This window comes from Sorex fumeus, unplaced genomic scaffold (genome assembly GCF_029834395.1).
Source record: "Sorex fumeus unplaced genomic scaffold, SorFum_2.1 ptg000082l, whole genome shotgun sequence".
In the NCBI taxonomy this organism is placed as follows: domain Eukaryota; kingdom Metazoa; phylum Chordata; class Mammalia; order Eulipotyphla; family Soricidae; genus Sorex; species Sorex fumeus.
In genome coordinates this window covers 1027737-1050714 of record NW_026606139.1, presented here as the reverse complement: position 1 = coordinate 1050714, position 22978 = coordinate 1027737, and the positions used below count along the sequence as shown (strand labels likewise).

The following is a 22978-nucleotide window of genomic DNA, read 5'->3' as shown; positions in this document are numbered from 1 at the left end:
GGGAGGCTGGCTGTCACCAAGGACAAATCACACTGGTTTCCTGTCCAGACGGCAGCAGCAAGGAAAGGACCCGGGTGCAGAGGCCAGCAGCCTTCCCAGGCCAGCGCTCCACTTAGGTAGGGTAGGGCCGCCAGGGTCTCCGGGAGAGGGGGCGGCCCTCGCCGCGGGAGCCTACGCAGGTCCGCCCGTTCCCTCCAGGCTTCGACGGGAGTAAGGCAGCAGCACGCCTGCCCCCTTTCACTGTTGGGGGAAACTGAGGCTCCGCGATATTCCTTCCTTCCAACGCGCTCCTGCAGCGGGGCTGGGAGCCCGGGTCTGTCCCCCAGGGAGGACTCTGGGCCGGCTTGGCGTGGCAGCCTCTGAAACCCAGGGCCTTTGCAGGGCTCACCAAGTGGCCAGAGGCGGACCCCTGAGAACGCACTGCCCTCTGCCCTCCAGCTGGGAGGTGTAGAACCCAGGCCTTGCCCAGCTGTGCCCACATTCCCTAGCGGTGCAGCTCCGATGGGAATGGAATTTGCTCTGACGCCTCTCCAGGGGGAACGCAGGCGCAGAAGGCCGCGGCCTGGCGGGCTAACTTCAGCCCCAGCCCCCCAAAGCGCCCCCCGCCCTCTGGCTTCCATCCAGCCTAGCCCAAAGGGACCCAAGTCTCTTTCCCCAAGACCCCAGCTGGCTGGAGGGCAGGGAGGCAGGGGCCAAGGAGGGGGAAGGGAAGGGGGGATGTCCTTTGTGGAGCCCACTCCCTGGGGTCCGCGGGGGGCGGCGGGGGTGGGGGGATCAATCACCCGAAAGCTGGAGCGACTTGTAATTTTATTCCCTGGGAGGAGGAGCCAGAGAAGTCGGCCAGCGGGGTGGGGATGAGCCGAGAGAAGGGGGAGGAGGACGGCCAGGGGAGCTGTCGGGGCAGGGGAGGGACTTGGCGAGCACTCCCGGGCCGTCTCCACTCTCCAAACTTTCTCCGAACTCTTGGCCCCCGCCTCCCCGAAGCCAAAACACAACAAGCTCCCGGGGAGCCGCGAGTGGCGCGGCGGGGCGGGCGGACTCGCAGCGGCTCGGAGCCTCCGGAGGCTGATGCAACTTTCCCTTTAAGAGAGCCACCTGGGCGCACCGCGGTGCGGACCCAGCACGCCCGGGCCGGGGGCTGCAGCATGGTAGGTGAGGGGGGCTGCGGGCCCGCGGCGTCCGGCCGGTCGGTCGGTCCGCCTGGCCGCTGAGCCCCGGGACCGGCGTGCGTGCGTGTGTGCGCGCGCGTGTGTGTGTGTCTGTGTGTGTGTGTGCGCGCGTGTGTGAGTGCGCTCGCGCATGCATGCGGGCATCCGTGGGTACGAGTGTGGGTGCACGCAACGGGGATGCCTGTCTCGCCGCAAAGGTCGGGGTAGGTGCGCGCGTCTGGGTGTCACCGCTGTCACCCGGGAGCTGCAGCGGGCGGGAACGGCGGCGCGCGCGCGCGCGTGTGTGTGTGTCTGTGTGTGTGTGTGTGTGTCTGTGTGTCTGTGTGTGTGTGTGTGCTGGGGGGTTGTTGGCATTTTTAGGGGCGGGATGGGGGGGGCGCTGCGTGCCGACGCTAGCTCGGGCGGGGGCGGCGGGCGCCCAGGGCCGCGCGGGTGGCCCCGGAACCGCGGCGTGTCACGGTCCGTCCGGGGCGCCGGGGGGCCCTGCGGGGGCCGGGGGCGGCGTGCGGGCTCGCAGCATCCCCGCGCCCCGCAGCTGGGCCGGCCTGGCCGCCTCCCGCTGTCTGCGCGCCCACCCCGCCGCCCCGAGCGGGGTCCCGCGCCCGCGGGCTCTCTTTGTCCGCGGCCCCGGGTCTGGGCTGGGGTGCCGGCGGGGGCGGTCCGGGGGGCTGCGGGGGGCGGGGACCCGCGACCCCCGGCAGGCGCCTCCAGCGGCGCGGGCGCAGGTGAGGGCAGGGCCGGGCAGGGCCGGGCAGGGCCGGGCAGGGGCGGGCAGGGGCCTGGCGCCCGCGGGCGGCCGGCCGGCCGGGCGGGGGGTCGCCCCGGGGCCCGGGAGGGGCCGGCGCGGCCGGGGCCGGGGCCGGGGGCGGGGCCGGGGGCGGGGACCCCGGCGCCCCGGTACTTTTCCACCGCAGGGGCCGGGGGCGGGGCCGCCGCCTCCACGCCAGCTGGGAGGCCCACACGTGGCGGCTGATGTAACGCCCGGCGCGCGCGCGCACACACACACACACACACACGCACATGCACACACACGCACACGCCGCGCACCCCCGATTAGGGCGGACGCGCCCCGCTTCGAGGAATCGGGGCGCGCGGGGCGGGGCCGCAGCTCCCGGCGCGGCCGCGCCCCTGCCCGCCCGCCGGTCTCCCGGGCCTCCCCGCAGTCCGCCGGCGCCTTCTTAAAGGAGCCGCGCCCCCTCTCGGGCCTGCTCGCCGCAAGCCACGCCCCCCGCCGGTCACTCTTAAAGGAGCCGCCTCGCCCGCGCTCTGCTGACAGCTGGTCCGCAAAGCGGGAGGGTGTGTGCGTGTGTGTGTGTGTGTGTGTTGGGGGTCTGTTGCTTTGCAGAGACATTACCGGATGCTGCGGGCCCTAGAGGATAAAGGCTGCGGGAGGGTGCAGAAGAGAAAGGACAAGTGAGGTTAAAGAGCCTTCCTAGGGCCCCCTGAGTCCCAGGGAAGATGAGAGGAGGGGGTGAGGGGGTTGGTGCTTAGAAGGGACCAAGGCGCGACACGGAGCATGCCCAAATGTTTACAAGGGCCGCAGAGAAAACGCCCCCTTGGTCGGCCTCCACTGCGACTGTGATGATAACCCCTCCGCGCCCAGCTGCGGACACAGAACAGTCACCCCTCTGCTCCGAGAGCTGGCCAGCGGGTGGGGAGCCAGACACAGGAGCCTTGCCGCAGTGCCGCATGTGACGAGCCTGCTAACTAGCTGGCCACGAGATGCTCCGGGGGTTCCGCAGAAAGATGGATTGCAACTGGGCCTGCCAAGGGCGGTTTCTTGAAGATAAAGGCTCTGGAGCCGGTTTTGAGGATGGGTAGGGTATAAGCGGGTGGAAATGAGGACGGAATTGCTCAAGGAACAGAAAATCGTCTGAGCAAAGACATGAAGGCAGAGCCCTCTGGGAGTGCTGACTAGTCCCTCAGGCTGCAGGGGCCACAGGTGGCCACCGAAGGCCACAGGTGGCAGCAGGTAGCCACAGGTCATCCACCTGACTCCCAGGCTGAGCTAAGGCCCCTCCCCTGCTCCCACCCCTCCGTCCAGTGCATGGGGAGTGTACCTTCCCTCTCCCTCTCTGCGAAACTGTGAGGACTGTGAAGGCAGGGAAGGAGCCCGGCACTGTCCACCCCCAGGAGTACCCCAGGGTTTGGCCCCATAACCCCTCAGAGTGACTGGCCAGGGGTAAAGGCACCTGCCTTGCATGCAGCAGACCCCTGTTTAATATCCAGCACCATGGGGTCCCCTGAACACGATCAGTTGGACCCCCCCCCCCCGTCCACCTGCCCCCACCCCCCAAATTGATCTGTTTGGGGGCAAAGAAAGACAAACAGACTCTAACAGGACTTTGTATCCATATACTCCTGGGAGGGAGGGGGGCAGGCAGCACCCCCCCCCCACTATCTCTTCCACTCCAGACCAGCAGCAGGCCCGGCTTTCGGGCTCTGGGTCTGAGAGACCCCCCCCCACCCCATGTCCCATCTGCCTAGCCCAGTTCTGTCAATATTGCCTCTGATGTCTTGCTCACTTCTGTGTGCTCTTCCCACCTCACGCTCACCCTTCTGCTCGGCCCTCCTACACCCCTGACTGCCCTGCCTGAACTCAGCTTCTTTCTTCTGCCCTCCTTCACTCAGGTTCTCGCTCCACAGGAAGGAGAAAGAAAAGCACAATTGGGCCTGGGAGGTTTTCCATGCCCCGGCACCTCGTGGTCGCCTAGGCACCAAGCTGGGAGCATCCCTGTCACCAGAGCATGAGTGGCCCCTGCAGTCCTGCTGGTTGTGGCCCCTAAACCACAGCCAGACCTAGGGTCTCGAAGGCCCGGGCCTGCTTGCTCTGCCCGCCTTCAACCTGGGCCACTCTCCCCAGCTTAAACTTAGGTTGGTTCTTGGCTCATATGGTTTCATTGACCTGAAGTTCTCTCTCCGCTGTTGACATACAGCCAGATCAACCCCCGTGTCCCCGAAACCTTCCTTCCCCAGGGATGTCCTCCCGGTACCTGGGGAGACTTTGCTCCTTCACACCTTTCGCTCTGGCTTAACAGTGGGCAGGTCTGACTCTTCAGCTCTGCCTGCGTGTGTTAGGGAACTGAGACTCATGAGTTCTTGGTGCCTCACGTGAGTTTGGAACACAGCAAGACAGCGATATACGTATTTGTGGAATAAGTAATAGAATTGGGCCAGCCTTACCAGCCCGCTCGGCAGTTCGGGCTTACCCTGTTGGCGGTGAAGAATCATTTCTTTTGGTTGGGTTTGGGTTTGCTGGTGTGTTTTGGTTTTGTTTTGTTTTGTTTTTACGGTGCTAGGGACTGAACCTGGGCCTCACCCGTACCATCAAAGCGAGTGCTCTACTGCCAAGCTCCATTTCCGGCCTTAGGGCTTTGGAGATGAATGCATTGGAGGGGTGGGACATGTGGACTTGTAGAGCCTAAAATAAAGCAGAAATTGTATATAACCTTCTTCCTCCCAAAAGTCATTAAGTCATTCTCTGCTTTTTATCTACTCGAGAAGTTCCTGTTCTCATTGTTTTCTCTCTCTCTCTCTCTCTCCCTCCTTCCCTCCCTCCCCATCTCTCTTCTCCTTATCTGCCTCCCTCCCTCTCCCTCTCCATACATTTCTCAGAATAAATTTCTTTCAATAAAGCTATTTTTGCGGGGCTGGAGATAGAGTACAGTGGGTAGGGTACTTGCCTTGCACAGGGTTGTCTCAGGTCCAACCCCTGGCACCCCATATGGTCCCCTAAGCTCTGCCAGGAAGTGATCCCTGAACTCGGAGTCAAGAGTAAGTCCTGAGTACATCTGGGTGTGACCCTGGAAAAAAACAAAACTATTTTGCTTTCTTAAAAGCAGGTCAGGTAGATGGTTCAAAGGTCTGGAGCAAATGTCTTGCCAGGTTTGATCCTTGGCACCACATTGACCAAGCACCACCGGGGCGGCCCCTAAACCAAAATAAATCCCCCCCAAGGATAGTGCTTAGTGGTAAAGCATGTACTCCTGGGTTTGACCTTTCAGAGCATGAGCGCGCGCACGCACACACACACACACACACACACACACACACACACACACGCACACACCTCAAAAAAAAAAAGAATAGGAATTTCAGAACCAATAAAAGAAGGGTTTTTTTTTTTTTTTTTGCTTTTTGGGTCGCACCAGCAATGCTCGGGTTACTCCTGGCTCTGCACTCAGGAATTACTTCTCGTGGTGCTTGGGGGACCTTATGGGACGCTGGGGATTGAACCTGGGTCAGCATCATGCAAGGCAAACATCCTTCCTGCTGTACTATAGATCCAGCCCAAAAGAAGCATTCTTAACCCTGTCTTCCAGGATGAGAAAAACCAAAATTCAAAGAGATTAATCTATCTCCTTGAAGTTACGCATGTGGTGAGTGATCGAGTCAGAATCCCAGCGCAGGCCCATGAGGCCTGGAGCGCCCAGACTCATGCTCACATGCTCACCTGCTTGTCAGTCACACTCATGTACATTTCAGGGCCCATCTGGTGCCTGAGTGACCTGGATCTCCCGGGGCTTTAAAGGGGGCTTGACATCTCATGGATATTCAGCAACTCTTTTTTTTTTTTTTTGGCTCTTTGGGTCACATCCTGCGATCCTTTCAGGGGTTACTCCTGGCTCTGCACTCCTTGGTGATGCTCGTGGGACTCACCGTGGGATGCTGGGAATCAAACGGAACCCGGGTCAGCTGTGTGCAAGGCAAATGCCCTATGCACTGTGCTGTCACTCCAGCCCACAGCAGCTCATTTTTTAAGCCATTTAATAGAAATGGCCGGGGCTGGAGAGAGCTTAAAGGGCAAATATGTGGGAGACCTGGGCTCAGTCCCCTGCCCCACATAGTCCCTGAACATGCGGACGGGGCAACCCTTAAATACCAAAACACCACTGAGCGTGGACCCAAACCAAATACATATACAGAGACGACAGCAGCAGGAGAGGTAGCCAAGCTTCCTCTCCGTGTCCTCGGAGCTCTTCACAGTAGTCTTTGCCCCACCCTACAGAAGGGCAAGGACCGATTTTCTTTGGTTGCTTAGGAGGGTGAGAACACCCTGAAGCATAAGTTTCTGAACTACCTGCCCTCAGTTTACCTGCCTATTACTTCCCATCCCAGTGGGAATCCCCAAAGTGGTATCTTCATCCTCCTTTCATTTATTTATTTTTTTTTGGGGGGTGGGGAGGAGGTGAGGCCATACCCAGCCATGCTCAGGGCTTACTCCTGGCTCCCCACCCAGGGATCATTCCTGGCAGTCTTGGGGAACCCTATGGAGTGTCCGGGATCAAACCCAGGCCGGCTGCATGCAAAGCAAGTGCCCTACCAGCTGTACTATCTTTCCAGTCCTTCATCCAGCTTACTCACCGGCTTGAAGGTGGTCAAATTGGAGTTCAGAGCTTGGAGGCATTGGCGCAGTGAATGAAACAGACGATTGCCTTCCTAGGGAGCACCCCCTCTCTGACTGTCCCCCTGGAAGACCAAATCCAAGAGCAAGGCCTTCATTCCAAGGACACCAAGGGGCAGAGAGGCCCAAGGGTGACTGGCAGAGGGAAATGATTCCAAGTCCCTGCCCTCCGAGAGTGCCCTGCAGGAGACCTGCAGGAGACCATAGGGACAGAGCCCTGCAGGAGACCATAGGGACAGAGCCCTATGGAAATCAGGCTGATTTACATAGGCCTAGAGCTACTATCCAGGTTTCCAGGGATTGACTTCCTGGACCTGTGGTCAGAGGTGGCCCTTGATGGTGGCAGTAGGTGGTAGAGTGACACAGAACCGCCTTTGAAACAGCCTTGGCTTCCTGGTCCTGCGAGGGGAAGGCAGAGCTGCAGCAGATTCAGCAACAGAGAGCCGAATCCTTCCTGGGGGAGGATGGCCCTCACCCTGGGTGCAGAATTTTCCTCCCAGGAGAATTCTCTGAGGTTTGCTGCTGGTTGGTTTCTTTCCTGACACCCCTCTGGAGAGACCCCCCCCCTCCACCCCCCACCCCCCACCCCCCATCAGGAAGGCAGTTTTCGTAGGGTGAGCCTTACCTGCCTGGCTCACTCTGCTTGGGCCCACCTAATGAGTCTCCCAAGGGCGGGAAACACTGCAGTGCCATTTGTGGTAGTGGCCAGGCACTGTATTTATTTATTTTTTGTGCCTTTTGGGTCACACCCAGCAATGTTCAGCAGTTACTCTTGGCTCTACACTCAGGAGCTACTGGCGGTGTTCGGGGAACCATGCGGGATGCCAGGGATCAATCTGGGGTCAACCACATGCAAGGCAAACGCCCTACCCGCTGTACTCTCTGTACAGTGTACAGATACCCACTGTACTGTCACTCTGGCCCCAGTGGCAGGCACTTAAATGCTCCCCCCTAAAAGAAAAAAAAAACAGGGGTTCAGGGAGGTAGTGTACTGGATCCAGTCTGATCCCTCACCCCACTGTGTTATTGTCTGCAACCCTGGAGTCCCCTCCCGCCAGCCCTGTTGGGGCCAAAGCCACAGTGCACCCTCAGACAGGTGCATTGAGTCAGCAACCCATATGGGGTTACAGATTATTATCAGAGTGGCCCCCGGTCTCCTGAGCACCTACCTCTTGCAAAGTACGAAAAATGAAAAAGAGTCTTGAAAAGAGACGGAATGAAACCCCAGAAAGTCTCACAAAGGGCGGGTTCCCCTTGCTAAATCCTGGGTTCGATCTCCAGCACTGACATGAACCCTCAGAGCCCAACATAGCTCTGGGGGGCTCCACCCCCTCTCTGCTCCGTGCACAGGCCCCACACTGTGTCTCAGTGCTTGCTTCCAGATCTCAGCCCGGCCTGGCCCCTGACATGAGGGGTGCCCCTCACCCACCATGCAGTTCATTCCTCCATTCGGTTCGGCCCACGTAGCTCTGAGCGAGAGGGTTGGATGCACAGACAGACCCAAGAGCCAGGGTGCCCTTGGCAGCTGATAGACAGACCCACCGTCAGAAAGTCAGTTTTATGGGAGCTGAGAAGGATGCAGGAGAAAGCCCTGGTTCTTTCTGGTGGTGGCCGGGTTAGGAAGGGGCCCCCCCAGAAGAGTGGATATATAGACTCTGCCCAAAGGCTTTCCACGTGGGGCCAGGAGGAAGTACTCAGCCAGGCAAGGACAGAACGCCGCCCGCACTGGAGTGACCGAGAGTCCCCATCAGGAGCGCGTCCCCAGACCTTCCTGGAGCCCAGCTGAGTGGCACCAGGATGGGGGAGGCATTTGGGGAGCCCGGCCTGAGGCGAGCTGACAGGCCTTGAGGGGAAAGGTTGAAGTCATTCACCCAGACGCTGAAGGAGCCAGACCCTGTCCCAGTTCTGGGCTTATTTTTTATTATTATTTTTTTTTTTATAGAATTGGGCATCTGGAGAGTCAAAAATAGGCCTTTGCCCATGGGGACAGGAAGCCTGGAGCCCCAGGGATGCCGGGGAAGGGTTGGGAGAGGAGCGAGGGAGGAGTGGCAGAGAGGTCACTCTGAAAGCAGCAGGATGGGGGGAGTCTGGACCTGCAGCCCCTCCCCCAGTCTGGACAGTGTGGGGAGGGGAGGGCCACGTTCCCACGTCCTCTGCTCGTTGGGCTCGGGCCTCACTTCACTCTGTTCTCTCCGCAGCCCTTGAAGTCTGTGGTCTAGAAGGTGCCAGAAGCCAAGCTGTGCGTGTGGTCCCAGACCCCAGAGCCCACCTCACTGCCACCATGGTAGGAAAAGGTGCCAAAGGGATGCTGGTGAGTAACAGTTGGGCCGTGGGGAGGGACACGAGGCTGTTCTCTCGGCGTCTCTGCCACCCCAGGAAGAGCTGGGAGGCCCCTCTGGGTGCTGGGGGTGTGTGTGTGTGTGTGTGTGTGTGTGTGTGTGTGTGTGTGTGTGTGTGGTGTCAGGGGAGGAGGGGGCTTTGAACCCCCAGCAGGGCAGATCCTGCATGAGCCTGCAGGAGGGAAGACACTGAGTCTTGAGCCCCAAAGGGCACCCCTAGCTGGCCACCCCGCATTCCACCCGTATTTAGTGGGGCTGGCTGAGAGGGGCCTTGGCCCTGCTTCTCTACCTTCTGGTTCCTTCTCGCTCTGAAAGTGACTCAGAACCTATCACCTGGCAACTTGCCCAAGGCTTACGAGAGAGCCTCCCTCTCCCCTTCTCCACCTCTGGCCCTGAGAGGTGGCGGCGGACACCCTGAGAAGCTGGGGGCAAGGCTGGCAGGAGGAGGCCCCCCCCTGGGGGACCAGGGGCAAAAGGCCAGACTTGGCCCCAAGGGCAGCGACTGTACTTCTTTTGGGGTCTGGCCTGGGGATATGCTCGGGGGTGGGGGGGGCTGTTGGGAGTCGAAGCCAGTGAGTGAGCCAGACCCTCGCCACCTCTGTGTGTTGCGCATTCTAGTGGTCCCGACTCTCTGCTGAGCCCTCCCCAGGGGCAGCTCCAAAGGCATGATCTTGGGAGGGGGGACAGGGTGGCTCTGTTCCACATGTTAAGACCCTCCTTCGGCGCCCAGCCCCTGCCCCAGGGTTCTGATCGGGCGCCCCCAGGAGGAACAAGTCCCGCCTGCATTCTGGGGGAGCAGCTGGAGGGGTCATGACCGGAATGCTTGTTGGGGCGCCTGGGGGTGCTGGGATAACTTTCGATGTGGGTTCTCCACCTGGGGGAGTCCTGGCACGGGCAGCGACGCTGCAGGAAGTGGGTAGCTCTGTCCCTGGAAGCCCAGGACACACTGCAGGCCCCCAGTTGCTCCGCTTTTTCGGGGGACGCCCCAGGAGGCCACAAGCCCGTGTGGGGCAGTCAGGGGGCTGTGGGCTGTGGGCGCAGCAGTCTTCAGACCCTGCTGGAGCAGAGCTGTCCCCTCCCCCTCGAGCCCCCCCTCTCGTGGGCTCTGCAGGACCAGGGGAGGGGAGGGGGGAGGGAGGGGAGCCTGGGGACCCCCGTTCCCAGCATCAGGATGTGCCTAAAGATAGCCGGGGCTCCGTCTCTCCGCGCCCTCTGCCCTCCGGTCCTGACCGCCGTCGCCGCTGCCTTTGAGGCTCATAGCATCTGTCCCCTGGGCACCCCCAGTGGCTGCTGGAGATTCTATTCCTGCCTCTTTTCCAGTTCCACTGTTGACCTTGGGCTACTCTATTCACGGGCCCCAGTTTTGGAACTGAACGCGCCTCCATTCAGTGCCGGTCTCTAGGAGACGGCCCGAGGAGCCCCATCTCTCCGCCAGCCCAGGCGGCAGAGCCACCCCTTGACTGGGTGCGGCGTCCCCTCCAGGCCGATGGCTGAAGACGGTCCTCTCACACATGCTGAGGTGGGGAAAGAGAGGGGCTGCTGAGGGGCATGCCTGTCAACCAGTGGCCCTGGGGCCATCCCAGCTCTGCGGCTCCCATGCCCCTCAGGCCCTGGGATGTAGCACAGGCATCCTGCCCTTGCCGTGGGGTCCTCACGCCCTCGTCCCTTTGCCCCAAGGAGGAATAGAAGGACATGGACACAGCCTATGCCCTCCTTGGAGCTTCTGCCAGGCTCCCCAGGTGGGCAGTGCTGCCCCGCACGTGCCCAGGCCCACATGCCAGTCGCACGTGTCCCTCCCCGACTCCCAGCCCAGAAGGTCTCTGCCAGGCAGGCTCAGCTGCCACACTCACGCCTCAACGGCCCCTAGGATGGGATCTTGCGAGAGCCCAGCTGGCCAGGGCGCCAGGAGCAGCTGGGATGCTCGGGGGCCTGGTGGGGTACACTGGGCAACAGCAGCACTGCCCGGGGCTTAGGGAACTGGAAGAGGGATGCTGAGGACAGGAAGCCAGAGAGTCCCATGGCGCAGCTTTAAGTTCAGGGCCTTGAACTAAGTGCCCAGGGCAGCTGATTTGGCCCCCTACCCTGTGCCCTCATCCCACCCACCGCCCTCAGAGCATCTGTGGGCACCCCCTACCTCCGCACCCAGAAACCTGCCCGGATCAGAACAGTCAGGAGGCCGGGGTCCCCACGCCGACCATCCCCACAGGTCCAGGCCCACGGCCGCCCCAGCCCACCCTCCTCCCTCTGTTTCCCTACCCAGGAGGGCTTGGCCACCTTTCATCGGCCCCATCATGCTCAGGACCTACCTGGCACACAGTGGGCGCTCACCCACCCCAGTCCTGGCATGCAGAAAGTGCCTGACGGGCATGGGCTTGGCTGGCATGAGGCCCTCACCAAGCACAGGCCTGGTCCACATGGGGCACTCCCTGAATTGAGCCTGTTACCTACTCGGCACTCACCTGGTGCGGGTCCCAGCACGCAGCCTCCCTCCCTGGTGGAGACTCAGCACAGGCCAGCACTCCGGGGGCACGCCCTGCCCAGGACTGGCGTCCCCAGCCTCCTTACCTGTGTCCCACTCGGCATCCGTGAGGGGGTCCCGAGAGCAGCGGTTGGTACCCTCTCCCCAGATGTTCCCCTTCTGGGCAGACAGCTCCGGGAGCTTCTAGTTTGTTTGTTCAGGGGGGTTGGTTGGTTTGGGCACCATACAAAGAGGTTACTCCTGGCTGTGCACTTAGGGGTCCCTCCTGACCGGGCTCGGGGAACCTTACCGAGGGACCTTATCAGTGCTGGGGATCAAACCCAGGTCGGCTGTGTGCGAGACCAGCATGAACCACCTGCGGTCCTATTTCTGTGACCTTTGATGGGAACTGCTCGACTCAATTCCTAGCACCCAGTGGGAGTCCCTGGCAGAGTTCCTCCTGCCTGGAGGCGCTTCTAATCCCAGGCTGCCCTTGCAGCTGGGACTCCCCTGCCTCCAGCATGGCCATACAGGGCTACCCTGTACCAAAGGCCTTGCACCCATGTGTGTCCTCACAAGGACAGTCCAGCCCCTCGGCTCCTGGCCCAGGGGTTCCCCAGGATGATCTCTGGATGCCTGCCGCGGCCCCGGGGCCCGTGCAAAGCACTGGCTTTAGATGCAAAGAAGAGGCTGCTGCCTCCAGGCTGCCCTCCGTCACCCTGGATCTGCTCTCCGGTTCCTCCAGGCCGAGCCCCCCTCCCCCCACGCTCCTTCCCTGCAGTGCCCCCACCCCGGCAGCTCCAGAACCCACACAGTCCCTCAACTCCTTGCCCCTCTGGAAGCACGCCTGCTCGTATTAAGGGAAGTCAGAGCGCGGGCTGGGGGAGCCGGCCGCCCTAAGTGGGGCCCGAGCAGCTGGATCCCACTAATGAGGTCTCATTACGGCCAGGGCCCAGCTGGGCTGCCGCCGCCTCCCTTCCCCGCAGCCAGAGCCAGAGAAAGCCTCCAGCCAGGGCTGCCTGTTCTGGGCACCCGGCCCAGGCCAGGGGAGCCGGAGCCCAGAGCCCACCCTGGGTGGAAGGGAGCCCTCGGCCATCATGGGTGACTGGGCCTTCCTGGAACCAGAGTCCAGCCGGGCCTTGGCCCTCAGTCTGTGCCCGCAGGAAGTCAGCAGAGTGTGTCTGGGGACTCGAGCGGGAGGGGGAGAGTCCCGCCCAGGGAGCCTGAGTTGGTGGCCTCTGGGGCCCTTCGGAGGCGGCTTGTTTGAGCCCCTTCCTTAAGGGGCTGTTGGGAGAATGTGATGTGTGCACACACACGTGCACACACAGGACATGTGCACATCACACGGGCACCTGATGGTGTTGGACAGTGTCTGTCTCTCAGGCTTCGCTGTTACCTGAGGTACTCGGTGCTATTGTCGCTGAGTCTCCAGTCTCCCTTTCTGGGGGCTTAGAGGTGGGCAAGGATCCTCCCCGCTATCTAGCAGAGGAGACTGAGGCATGGGGGTGGGTGGGGGGCCAGGGCGACTCAGCTCAGTCATGGTGGGGTCTGCCCAGTGGGGTTTGCACGCACTGTCTGGATCTGCAGCCGGCGCCCTTGTTGGCTTGGCTGGGTTTTGGTTTGGTTCTGGGGCCACACCCTGCCGGGGTTACTCCTGGCTCTGCACTCAGGAATTGCTTCTAGGAGTGCTCAGGGAGACCCTGTGGGAGGCCGGGGATCAAACCCAGGTCAGCTGTGTGCCAGGCAAGCGCCATCCCTGTGTACTCCTGTCTCCCACTTGGCTCCCAGTGGGGTCATCGCACTGCCCACATGCAGAACAGTGCGCTGTACATCCCGGGGTGAGCCTGTCCCGCTACGGTCATCCTGGTCCCTTGCTCCCCAGGGAAGCTGGTCTCCACGCAGCCTCTGGCACCTGCCTGGCCCTCAGCACCCACAGGAGTCCTGCCAGAAAAGGGAGCCTCCGAGAGGAGAGCCGAGGGGACACACTGGCCAGAGAACACTCAGGTCCCTGTGCTCCCAGGGCCCTCTAAGGTGCTAGGAAGTTGTGGCAGGTCCTCAAGGACTCGGCAGGCTCCCTGTGCACTGGTGCCTCATTCCTCAGCAGGTGTCCATCTAGGCCGTTAGGCCAGTGAGATGTCTTGTGGTCACTTCTGCTATGAGGTACCCCTGTGGGTTGGCTGGTTAGATCCCCAACACGGGAGGTGGGCAGCCTCAAAGCCAGGCATCCCCCAGACACACACCACTCAGGCAGTGGGAGGTGCTGAGGTAATGCCAGATACCTGCACCTGTACCCTCCTCCCCCATCACAGATGCGCAATGGCACCTGTGCCCCTCCTCTCGTCTCTGATGCCCAATGATGCCTTTATCCCTCCTCCGTATCTCTGATGCCCGGTGGTGCCTGTGTCACCCCTGGAGATCCAGGCCGAAGCTGAGACCCTGAGGTCCAGCCCTGGGAGGGAGGGAAGTGCCCCTGGCTCTCCGATGCTCTGTCGCCTCATTCAATGGCCGTGAGTGAGTCCGTGAGTGTTTTGTTCCAACAACTTGCTGGGAGCAAGGAAAAGTCATGATCAGCCCACGCCTCACTCCAGCCCCGCGCGGGTGGCACGGGCACCGGCCGGAGGGGCAGGGCCAGGGAGGGGAGGCCGAGCCTCGGGAGGAGATGAGGTGAAAGTAATCGCGCTGCCCAGCGGGCACCGGGAGACGCAGAGGATGGTCAGTGCTGCCTGGAGCTGGCAGAGGTGTGAATGAGCGGCCGGGACACGCGGGCGCCCCGGCTCCCCTCCGAGTGCTCACCCCGGGATGGCCGTGGCTCGTGGAACGGCGGCCCCCTCCACCCCAGAGCAGGTCAGTCGCTTCCCAAAGGTGGAGCCCCCTCCGTGGGGTCCGGCAGGCCGGGAGGCTGGGCTGGGGGGTGGGGAGAGGGCCTGGCGCTCAGGCTGTGCCAGCAAGTGAGACAGACACCAGCAAAAGTGACCCAGAAAGTTGCAACTGTGCAAAGGAGTGCAGGAAGAGCTGGTGGAGGGGGTGTGTGGGGGGGACAGTGGGAGTGGGGGGCCCCCAGCCCAAGGACCTGCTGAGAATCTGCTCTGTGTATCAAAGCTGCATTGTCCTGCTCCCGGGGAGACGGGCCGGAGGTGCCCAGGAATTGTACTGATCAATACAGCCTCATTGTCTGGGCCACGGCAGCTACTCCTATGGGGAAAGGGGGTGAGGAGGCAGTGGTACAGGGGCTCGCAGCGAGGGTGGGGGAGGTGTACCCTCACAAGCGGGGGAGAATTGGTGGCAGAGACAGTGAGGGAAAGCCGCCCTCCTTCCCGGGGGGGTTCCGACCTGGCCTTCGGAAGCGAGAAAAGAAACGGTCGTCAGAGTTGGGTTTGGGAGAAACAGGGAGGGGGTTGCCCTCAAACCTCAGGCATGCCAGTGTCACACCACAGCCCCTCCCCAGAGTGCTGCTCACTGTCCACCTTCGGGGGCAGAAACCACCGTGCAGTGTGGGGCAGGGCAGTGCTCCCGAGCTACCCCTGCCCCACCCCCAAGTCCTGCTCCCCACCCCCCACCTGGCTTGTCTGGGCACGGGTCCTGCTAGCCACAGACCCACTCTTGGGCTGTGCTCCCGGGCACCCAGAGATGGGGCCATCAGCCAGTGTCCCACTGGGACCCAGGGCCATCTCCACACTCCTGCCCCTCCAGCGCTGGCCCCGGCTCTTCCCCAGGTCCAGCTGGACACCACAAGTGGAAGGACAGCAGCTTTGTCTGGGCAGCCTGGCTCCCACACCGTTGGGAGAGAACCTGGGAAGGACAATCCTGGGGGATGGCAGGGGGGGGACGTGGGACCTCCTGGGGCAGTGTCTCTCCGAACCCCCCTCTGGGGCTCCCAGAATGTCACTGTTATCATCTGGGGCTGGATGCGGATCAGTCTGGGAGGTGGGTCGCAGCCTCCTCCGGAACATTTGTCTTGGATGGAACCCCAGCCCATGAGCAAAGCCCAGGGCTGCTGCGTCCCAGGGGGCCCTGCCCGCCCACGCTGCTCAGGACGCCTCACTGCCCGCTGGGGCTCGGGCTTCACTAAAATAGCCGGGACGCGGCTCAAGGCAGGCGGGAGGCGGGCGCGGGGCGGTTGTGGCGAGGGTGCAGATGGAAATGGGGACGATGTGGGTCAGACAGGAGGAAGGGGGCTTGGCTGCTGCAGGCTGGCTGCCCTGCGGTGGGCTCGGCAGCCGGGGGAGGGGGGACATGCCGCCGTCCTTCCCGTGCATGTGATGAGTCCCTGCTGCTTTGTAATCGGGGGGACACAAGGGCATTTTGCAGAGGTACTGTGGAAAGCTGGGGAGACGGTGGGGAGAAGAGGGGCTCAGAACCTGCTCCTTTCAGGCACCCGGGTCCAGCAGGAGGGCTGAGGTTCGCATGGCAGATCCTCCAGGGTGTTCTGATCTGTGCATCCGGCCGCTCGCTCTGTTGCGGATTTCTGCTGTCTCTGGGTCTCAGACAGCAGGAGGCTGAGTGGCCATGACCTAACCGGTGGCCGGAGCTCGGGCAGGGTCCTGCCTGCACCTTGAGAGCCAAACAGTCTCAGTCCCGGGAGTTCCTGTGAAGTGGTGACTAAGCCACAGGTCTCTGGAAAGGATTTACGGACGGTGCCTGCTCTGGGGGGCGGGGGGGGTGCACCAGCCAGCAGGGGTGTGGGGGAGAGTTAACCCCAGGAAGGTCCTCTGGAGCAGGGTGTGCACTATCGACTCCATTGCTGCTTCTCACGGGGGAAAGGGCCACTGGGAGTCCAGGGAAGGCAGGGGTCGTGGCAGGGGCTCAGTCCCAACCCCTTCATGCGCCTAGCCTGGAGACCACTTTGCCAGGCTCCTGATGAGGGAGTTTGAGGGGAGACTGGGGCTGTCCGGGGAGCCAGGGGTGAGTGGATACCCCAGAGAGGCACCAGGTCACTGTGGCCAGCACCAAGGACTGCAAAGGATGGAGAGCAAGCAGGGAGGGGTGATGGGGGGTGGGGGGAGGGTGGGGGTAGCCCAGAGCGGCTGATCGGGGCTCCATTAGGCAGACCTGCCGGGGTCTTGAGTTGGGCCTTGCTCACAAAAGGAGCCCACGGTGGGCCTCTCAGAGCCCGTGGCCTCTGCCAAGAGTTCCTGTCTGTGAACCAGCAGAGCAAGAAAATGAAAGAAGGGGGGGGGGGGGCGGTGCATGGAGGGACCGCATGCACAGTGGGTAAAGCACTAGCCTTGCACACAGCCAAGCCAGTTCCTGAGTGCTCACTGAGCACTGCCAGGAGATGATCCCTGAGTGCAGAGCCAGGAGTAACTCCTGAGCGCTGCTGGGTGTGGCCCAAAAAATGAAAAAGGAAGGAAGCAAGAGAGAGAGGGAGGGAGGGAGGGAGGGAGGGAGGGAGGGAGGGAGGGAGGGAGGGAGGGAGGGAGGGAAAGAGGGCAAGTGGGCACTAGTCAGAAGATAGCTCTGCAGGCTTCATGGAGCACATGCCACCTGCTTTGCTCCTGGAGGCCCAGTGAGGCTCCTGGTCCTTCATGGTTCTCTGAACACCGCTGTGGCCGACAACACTGAAACACACACACACACACACACACACACACACTCGGCCCAGGATATATATGTATGCCTGGGAAGCAAGTGGAGGGGAGCCCCAGAGGGCTGCTGGAGACAGGAGGGAAGCAGAGCCCCAGCACCGCGTAGAGCATTGGGGAGCTCATCCCGTCCTTTGAGAAAGCGGGTCTGCCCTCAAGCTCTCAGCACGGCTCCCCAAGTGCCGGGAGCTCTCTAGCTCCTCCTGCCCAGCCCCGGGCTTGCTCCAGAGCTGGGATGCCTCATGGCCGCCCACAGGCTGAGCTGCTCTGTGGTGCCAGTAGCGATCAGAGTCGGAGCATGGCATGTGGTGGGAAGGGGCAGACCCCAGAGGCCTATGGGGGATGCTCCGGCACTGGTGGGGGCCTGGAGGTGGGGTTCTGGCCCTCACACTGTGGGAGCCAGAGAGAGACTTGAACTTGAAGCTTTGAGGACCTTGCTCTCTGCAAGATGCCTTGCCTGCCCCATGATGCCATCCTGGACCCTTGGTCACCTCTTTTCGCATCTCTCACCCCTGTCGCGTGCTCCCACCCCCATTCCCCACGGCTGCACAATCCTCCATTGTGCCCCTAAGTAAACAAGCCCCGGACAGAATAGAACGGCTATTGTGGCTGGGACATATAGAAGCCCTTTTGGCGGGGATTGTTTGGGAATGGATAAACTCCCAAAGCAGACTTCGCACTTGGGAAGGTGCCCCCTGACCCACAGCGTTCCTGTCCATCCCAGCAGGCCAGACGTGGGTTAGGGGGTGACACTGTGGCGCCTTCGGGCTTAGAGCCACCCTCGCTCAGGCTACCGGGAACCTACAAGACCCTTCACCAGGGAGACCGTCTCGGGCCTCACCCTGTCCATCTACCCGCTATCCTCTCAGGAGCTCCCCCTTCATGGCCATCCTGCAGGTGACTTTAAGGCCACACAGTTTCGGTGTTGCTGGTGGCTTGTGTCTCCTCTGGGCTTCTTGCTCCTGTGGGCCGGCCAGACCACCTGCTCTTCCTGACAGTGCGAGTGAGCTGCAGGCCAGCATGGCCAGGCATAAATGAACCCCACTCCTTGGGTTTGCCAACTTGCCCCAGATGCTGCTTGAACAGAGGAGGGGGCACCTCGCAGTTCTGGGTGCTCCCCAAATCCCCTCTCGGGGGTCTCACGGGGGGCTGTGTGGATCGGGGGTGCAGCATGGTGACTCCACACAGCGGGCCAATGCGATGCTGCCCCACCCCATGCACCAGCCTAGGGGGCCCCAAAAGGGCCCCTGTGGGACCAGGAGGCATGGGCTGGGGCTCCCGAGGTGCTGCGCCCCCCGAGTCTGCATTCTCCATTGGCTTTTTCCCAAGGTTCAGATGCCAGGCTCATCTCCCCATCCTGCCCGGATTTCCCAACATTTCTGTCCCCAGTCTGGCCACCCTGGGTCCTGGCCAGAGCCACCACTGTCCTTGAGTCTGTCTCCTCTGCACCAGTTCACGTCACCACGTGTGGCCTTCAGCCTGTGAGGTGACCCTGGGTGCCCTTGGGACACTGTCCAGACCCCCCCCCAGCCAACCCCCACCCCCCGAAGGCCGTCTCTGAGTTTCTCAAAGGGCCACTCTGAGGGTGCCATTGTGTTTCAGTGGGACCCACTGACCCCGCACTCACACTAACTCAGTTCTTGGTCACCTGGGAGGACTAGAAGTGGGGGGATACTTATAAGGGGTTGAAGAGGGGCCAGAGAAACTGTTCATGGTGAAGACATGCAGCCTGCATGGTCCCCTGAGCCCCTCCAGGAGTGATCCCTGAGCACAGAACCAGGAGTAGCTCCTGAGCACCATAGGGTGTTCCCCAACTCCCTTCCAATATAGGAGTTGGAGACCAGAGCACCATATGGTCCCCGAGCACCACCAGGAGTGATTCCTGAGTTCAGAGTCAGAAGAAACCCCTGAGCATCGCCAGGTGTGACCCAAAAAGCAAAAAAATAGGGGCTGGAGCAATAGCATAGCGGGTAGGGCGTTTGCCTTGCACGCGGCCAACCCAGGTTTGATTCCCAACATCCTGTACGGTCCCCTGAGCACCGCCAGGAGTGATTCCTGAGTGCAGAACCAGGAGTAACCCCTGTGCATCATCAGGTGTGATCCAAAAAGCAAAAAAACAAAACAACAAAGAAAAAAAGCAAAAAAATACTTATATCTTTTTAAAAAAGGAGTTGGTCAAGTCAGTGCCAACTGTAGGTTAGGGGTTCCCAAGTGGCAGCCCCCGCTATGACCTCAGCTGACCCTGTTCCCCACCTTCGGCGGGGGGTCCTTCTCTTTTTGAATCTCTCTTTCTGGCACACCTGCCAATCTCAGGGGTTACTCCTGACCCTGCACTCAGGAATTACTCCGGGCAGTCAGTGCTCAGGGGACCATATGGGATGCCGGGGATCAAACCTGGGACTGTCCCGCCCCATCTGTGAGCCTCTCTGGCTGGCCCTCCTCAGTGCCTGCAGCTCGGGTCCTTCCCTGACTCCTGGCTGCCCCCTCAGTCCAGGTGGGCTGTCCAGGCTGGGCAGCAGAGATGGTACCCTGGGCCCCTCCCACACCGGCCCTGCTTTGGTTCCCTACTTCCCTACCCATCCTGTACCCCAGGAAGGAACCCTAGGCTGGAGGAGGGGTCCGGCTCCCCTCCCCCGCAGCTGCCTGCCCGCGGGCCGCTGCCGTGCTCAGCCTGGCGATGCGGTAGGCGGCGGGTGGGGGGGCGGCCTGGACACAGGCCCCTTTGTGCCCAGCCTGACTTGGCTGCCTGGCATGAGGCTCAGCTGCTCCCAGATCTCACCCAGAGGGGAGAGGGGAGGCTGTGGAGGGGCTGGGGCCAGGGGGCTCTTGACTCTGGCTTCCTGGACATGCCCCACCTCTGGGATGCTGGTTGCAGCACCGCAGGTGGGCTGCTGGCCCTGGGTGCAGAAGGTCCCCTTGGTGCCCGCCAGCAGTCCACCTCCCTCCCCTCCCCCAGGCCTGCCCGTAGCCCCTACCCGCAGAGGGGAACCCAGGGGAGGGAGGGGGCTTGGGCACCTCCATGGTGACCCTACATACACAGGAGCGCAAATGCTTTGCTGATGGCCACTTCTCTCTTGCCCCCACAGAATGGTGCTGTGCCCAGCGAGGCCACCAAGAGAGACCAGAACCTCAAACGGGGCAACTGGGGCAACCAGATCGAGTTTGTACTGACGAGCGTGGGCTATGCCGTGGGCCTGGGCAATGTCTGGCGCTTCCCGTACCTCTGCTATCGCAACGGGGGAGGTACCCGGCGGGCAGCGGGCAGGGCCACCCCTCCCCGCCACGCACCCCACTCCAGCCTGAGGCCCCAGGGCGTCAGACACAGACAGCGGCCTTGGTGGCCGTCAGGGTCCGACTTCTGCTGCCCCTTCCTTTGGGATGAGCAGGGGGAGGCACCCCACCTCCGAAGTCCCCTGTGTCGCCCCACAGTGGGTCAACCCACCCCCACCCCCGAGTATTTCAGGGACACAGGAGGGCCCCAGCAACTTAGGCGTGCGAAGGGGCATGGTGCAGCCCTGAGTCCCACCCGGGACAGGCTGTGGGTGGACACCTCAGACCAGGCTCCTGCTCCCGTGCATGGCGCCCCTTGGGTCCAGCCCACCGCAGAGGTCTTGCTGGTGGGTTCTGAGCAGGAAAAGGGCAGGGGTGCCCCAGCCTGGCCCTCAGCCCACCCCTCCCTGCCTGCCAGGTGCCTTCATGTTCCCCTACTTCATCATGCTAATATTCTGCGGGATCCCACTCTTCTTCATGGAGCTCTCCTTCGGCCAGTTCGCAAGCCAGGGCTGCCTGGGCGTGTGGCGGATCAGCCCCATGTTCAAAGGTGAGGCGGCCTGGGTGGGCGCGCGTGCGTAACCCCCCTCCCTCCCCCTCCGTGATACTCACATCTGTGCAAACACAGCTCCCCACCACCAACACCACCACCACTGGGGCTCCCCGGTGCTGACCCCCCGCCCCACATCAATGGCCACACACGCTGGGGCCCGTGTTTACTCGCCTTCCTGCTGCCCCTCTGACCACGTGTTGATACAGACCCCGTTGCTCCCTGCCCGGGCCCTAAGCAAGGCTTTGGCCAATCCCTTCCGGTCTGCCTGGGGCTCGGGCGGGGGTCAGGCTCCCCTCCTTGGGCCAGATGTGTGAGGCCGCCCCTGCCGCCCCCAGGTGTGGGCTACGGCATGATGGTGGTGTCCACCTACATCGGCATCTACTACAACGTGGTCATCTGCATCGCCTTCTACTACTTCTTCTCGTCCATGACGCATGTGCTGCCCTGGGCCTACTGCAACAACGCCTGGAACACGCCCGACTGCGCCAGCGTGCTGGACGCCTCCAACCACACCAACGGCTCCCGGCCCGCCCTGCCCGGCAACCTCTCCCACCTGCTCAACCACACGCTGCAGAGGACCAGTCCCAGTGAGGAGTACTGGAGGTGAGCACGCACCCCAGGGCCAGGGAGGCTGGCCGTTGAGATGGGGAGTCCCTCCAAAGTCCCTGCTCCTCCTGGACAGCAGACAGGGCTGCGGGGAGGGGACTGGAGACAGCAGGAGCCAGGCCCTGGGCCCAGAGGTAGGGCCAAGACCGAGGGGGAAGAACAAGCACTGAGGTACTTGAGGGCTCTAAAGCGGACACTGACCTTCTCAGGGAAGGCACCAGAACTCGATCCAGACTCCTGCCACGGTGCTCAGGAGACCTGGAAGCTTCCTGTGCTCTCAGTCTCCAGCTGTGCTAAGTAAAAACCTCAGTGGGGCTGGAGCGATAGCACAGCGGGTAGGGCGTTTGCCTCGCACGCGGCCAACCCGGGTTCAATTCCCAGCATCCCATATGGTCCCCTGAGCACCGCCAGGAGTAATTCCTGAGTGCATGAGCCAGAGTAACCCCTGAGCATTGCCGAGTGTGACCCAAAAAGCAAAAAAAAAAAAAAAAAAAGAACCTCAGCTCTTCCCGTTCCACCTGATCTCCCATGAGTGAGCTCGGGCCTGGCCACGTTCTGGAAGCAGTCCTGCTGGCACATTCCGTCTGTGCTGCCAAGACCCAGAGCCTTCAGCTCAGGACGGAGACAGGTGCCGGTGTGCAAGGAGGGGGATCCCGAGGAGGCACCCAGAAGGCCTCCCGGAGGGGCGAGAGGGAAAGTGTGAGCTCATGGCCCCAGGGTGGCCTCCATGCTGGGCCTCAGGACTCAGCACCTGTGGGCTAGCCCCCTGCACGATGAGAGGTATGCACCCTCCCCTTGGGGCTCTCCTATACACCCGGAGCTCCTGCCTCGGTGAAGGATCCAGGGTTCCAGGCTGTGTGCTTAGCGGGGAGCGGGGCAGGGGGGTGGGCACCAGACACTGCCCCCCCCAGGGGTTCTTATCCGGTGCAATAACAGAGCTCACTATGGCCCGGTTAGAATTTTACCACATTTATGGGCCAGAGAGAGAGTATGGACAAAGCACTTGCCTTGCACACAGCCAACCTGGGTTTAGTCCCTGGCACCCCATATGGTCCCCCAGGCCCAGCCAGGAGTAATCCCTGTGTGCAGAGCCAGGAGTAAACCCTGAGCACAGCCGGGTGTGACTCCAACATAAACACAAAGCACAAAAAAAATTTTTTTTTTACGTTGACATGGGGTGCATTGGGCAACTGGGTCTCTACTAGGGGTGCACCTTGTTGGAAGCACCCAGAAACGCCAATTCGCAGGAAGGGCTTGCATGGAAGCAGGTGGAACCCCGCAGAGCACAACTCTGGTTTTCTCCTCTGCAGTTGGAGGGAGCAGAAGCCTGGCCACAGGTGGGCGTGCCCACACCTGCTCCTCAGCCCTGGGGACGCCAGGTCTGTCCCCAGTGCCGCTCAGAGCCTGATGCGGCGGATGGCTCCCTGCTGCCCCCTCCTGGGGAGTGTAGGGAATGACCCGGAGAAGGAAGGGAAAGGACGATGCCGGCGCCTTTTTTTCTCTGGACACCGACTGAGCCAGGCATATTGTCTGCTATAAGCATCTCCCTCATCTTCTGATTCGGAACCTGAGTTTCTGAGTTCAGAAACGAGGCGGA

At 61.8% G+C, this 22978-nt stretch overlaps 1 protein-coding gene across 2 annotated transcripts in view; it reads left to right on the top strand.

Annotated features, from left to right (window-relative positions):
* The first annotated feature begins 883 nt into the window (after positions 1 to 883).
* The window catches only part of SLC6A9 (solute carrier family 6 member 9), a 30670-nt gene continuing 8575 nt past the window's right edge, over positions 884 to 22978 (top strand). Inside the window, exons 1-5 of one of the 2 annotated variants that reach the window (XM_056130968.1) lie at positions 884 to 1148; positions 8772 to 8884; positions 20039 to 20195; positions 20641 to 20772; positions 21111 to 21378. In XM_056130968.1, coding sequence (XP_055986943.1) covers positions 8855 to 8884; positions 20039 to 20195; positions 20641 to 20772; positions 21111 to 21378 — 587 coding nt within the window. In that variant the 5' untranslated portion in view covers positions 884 to 1148; positions 8772 to 8854. Of the gene's footprint in view, positions 1149 to 8771; positions 8885 to 14048; positions 14215 to 20038; positions 20196 to 20640; positions 20773 to 21110; positions 21379 to 22978 lie in introns of those variants that run through there. The other variant, XM_056130967.1, reaches the window with a different exon arrangement.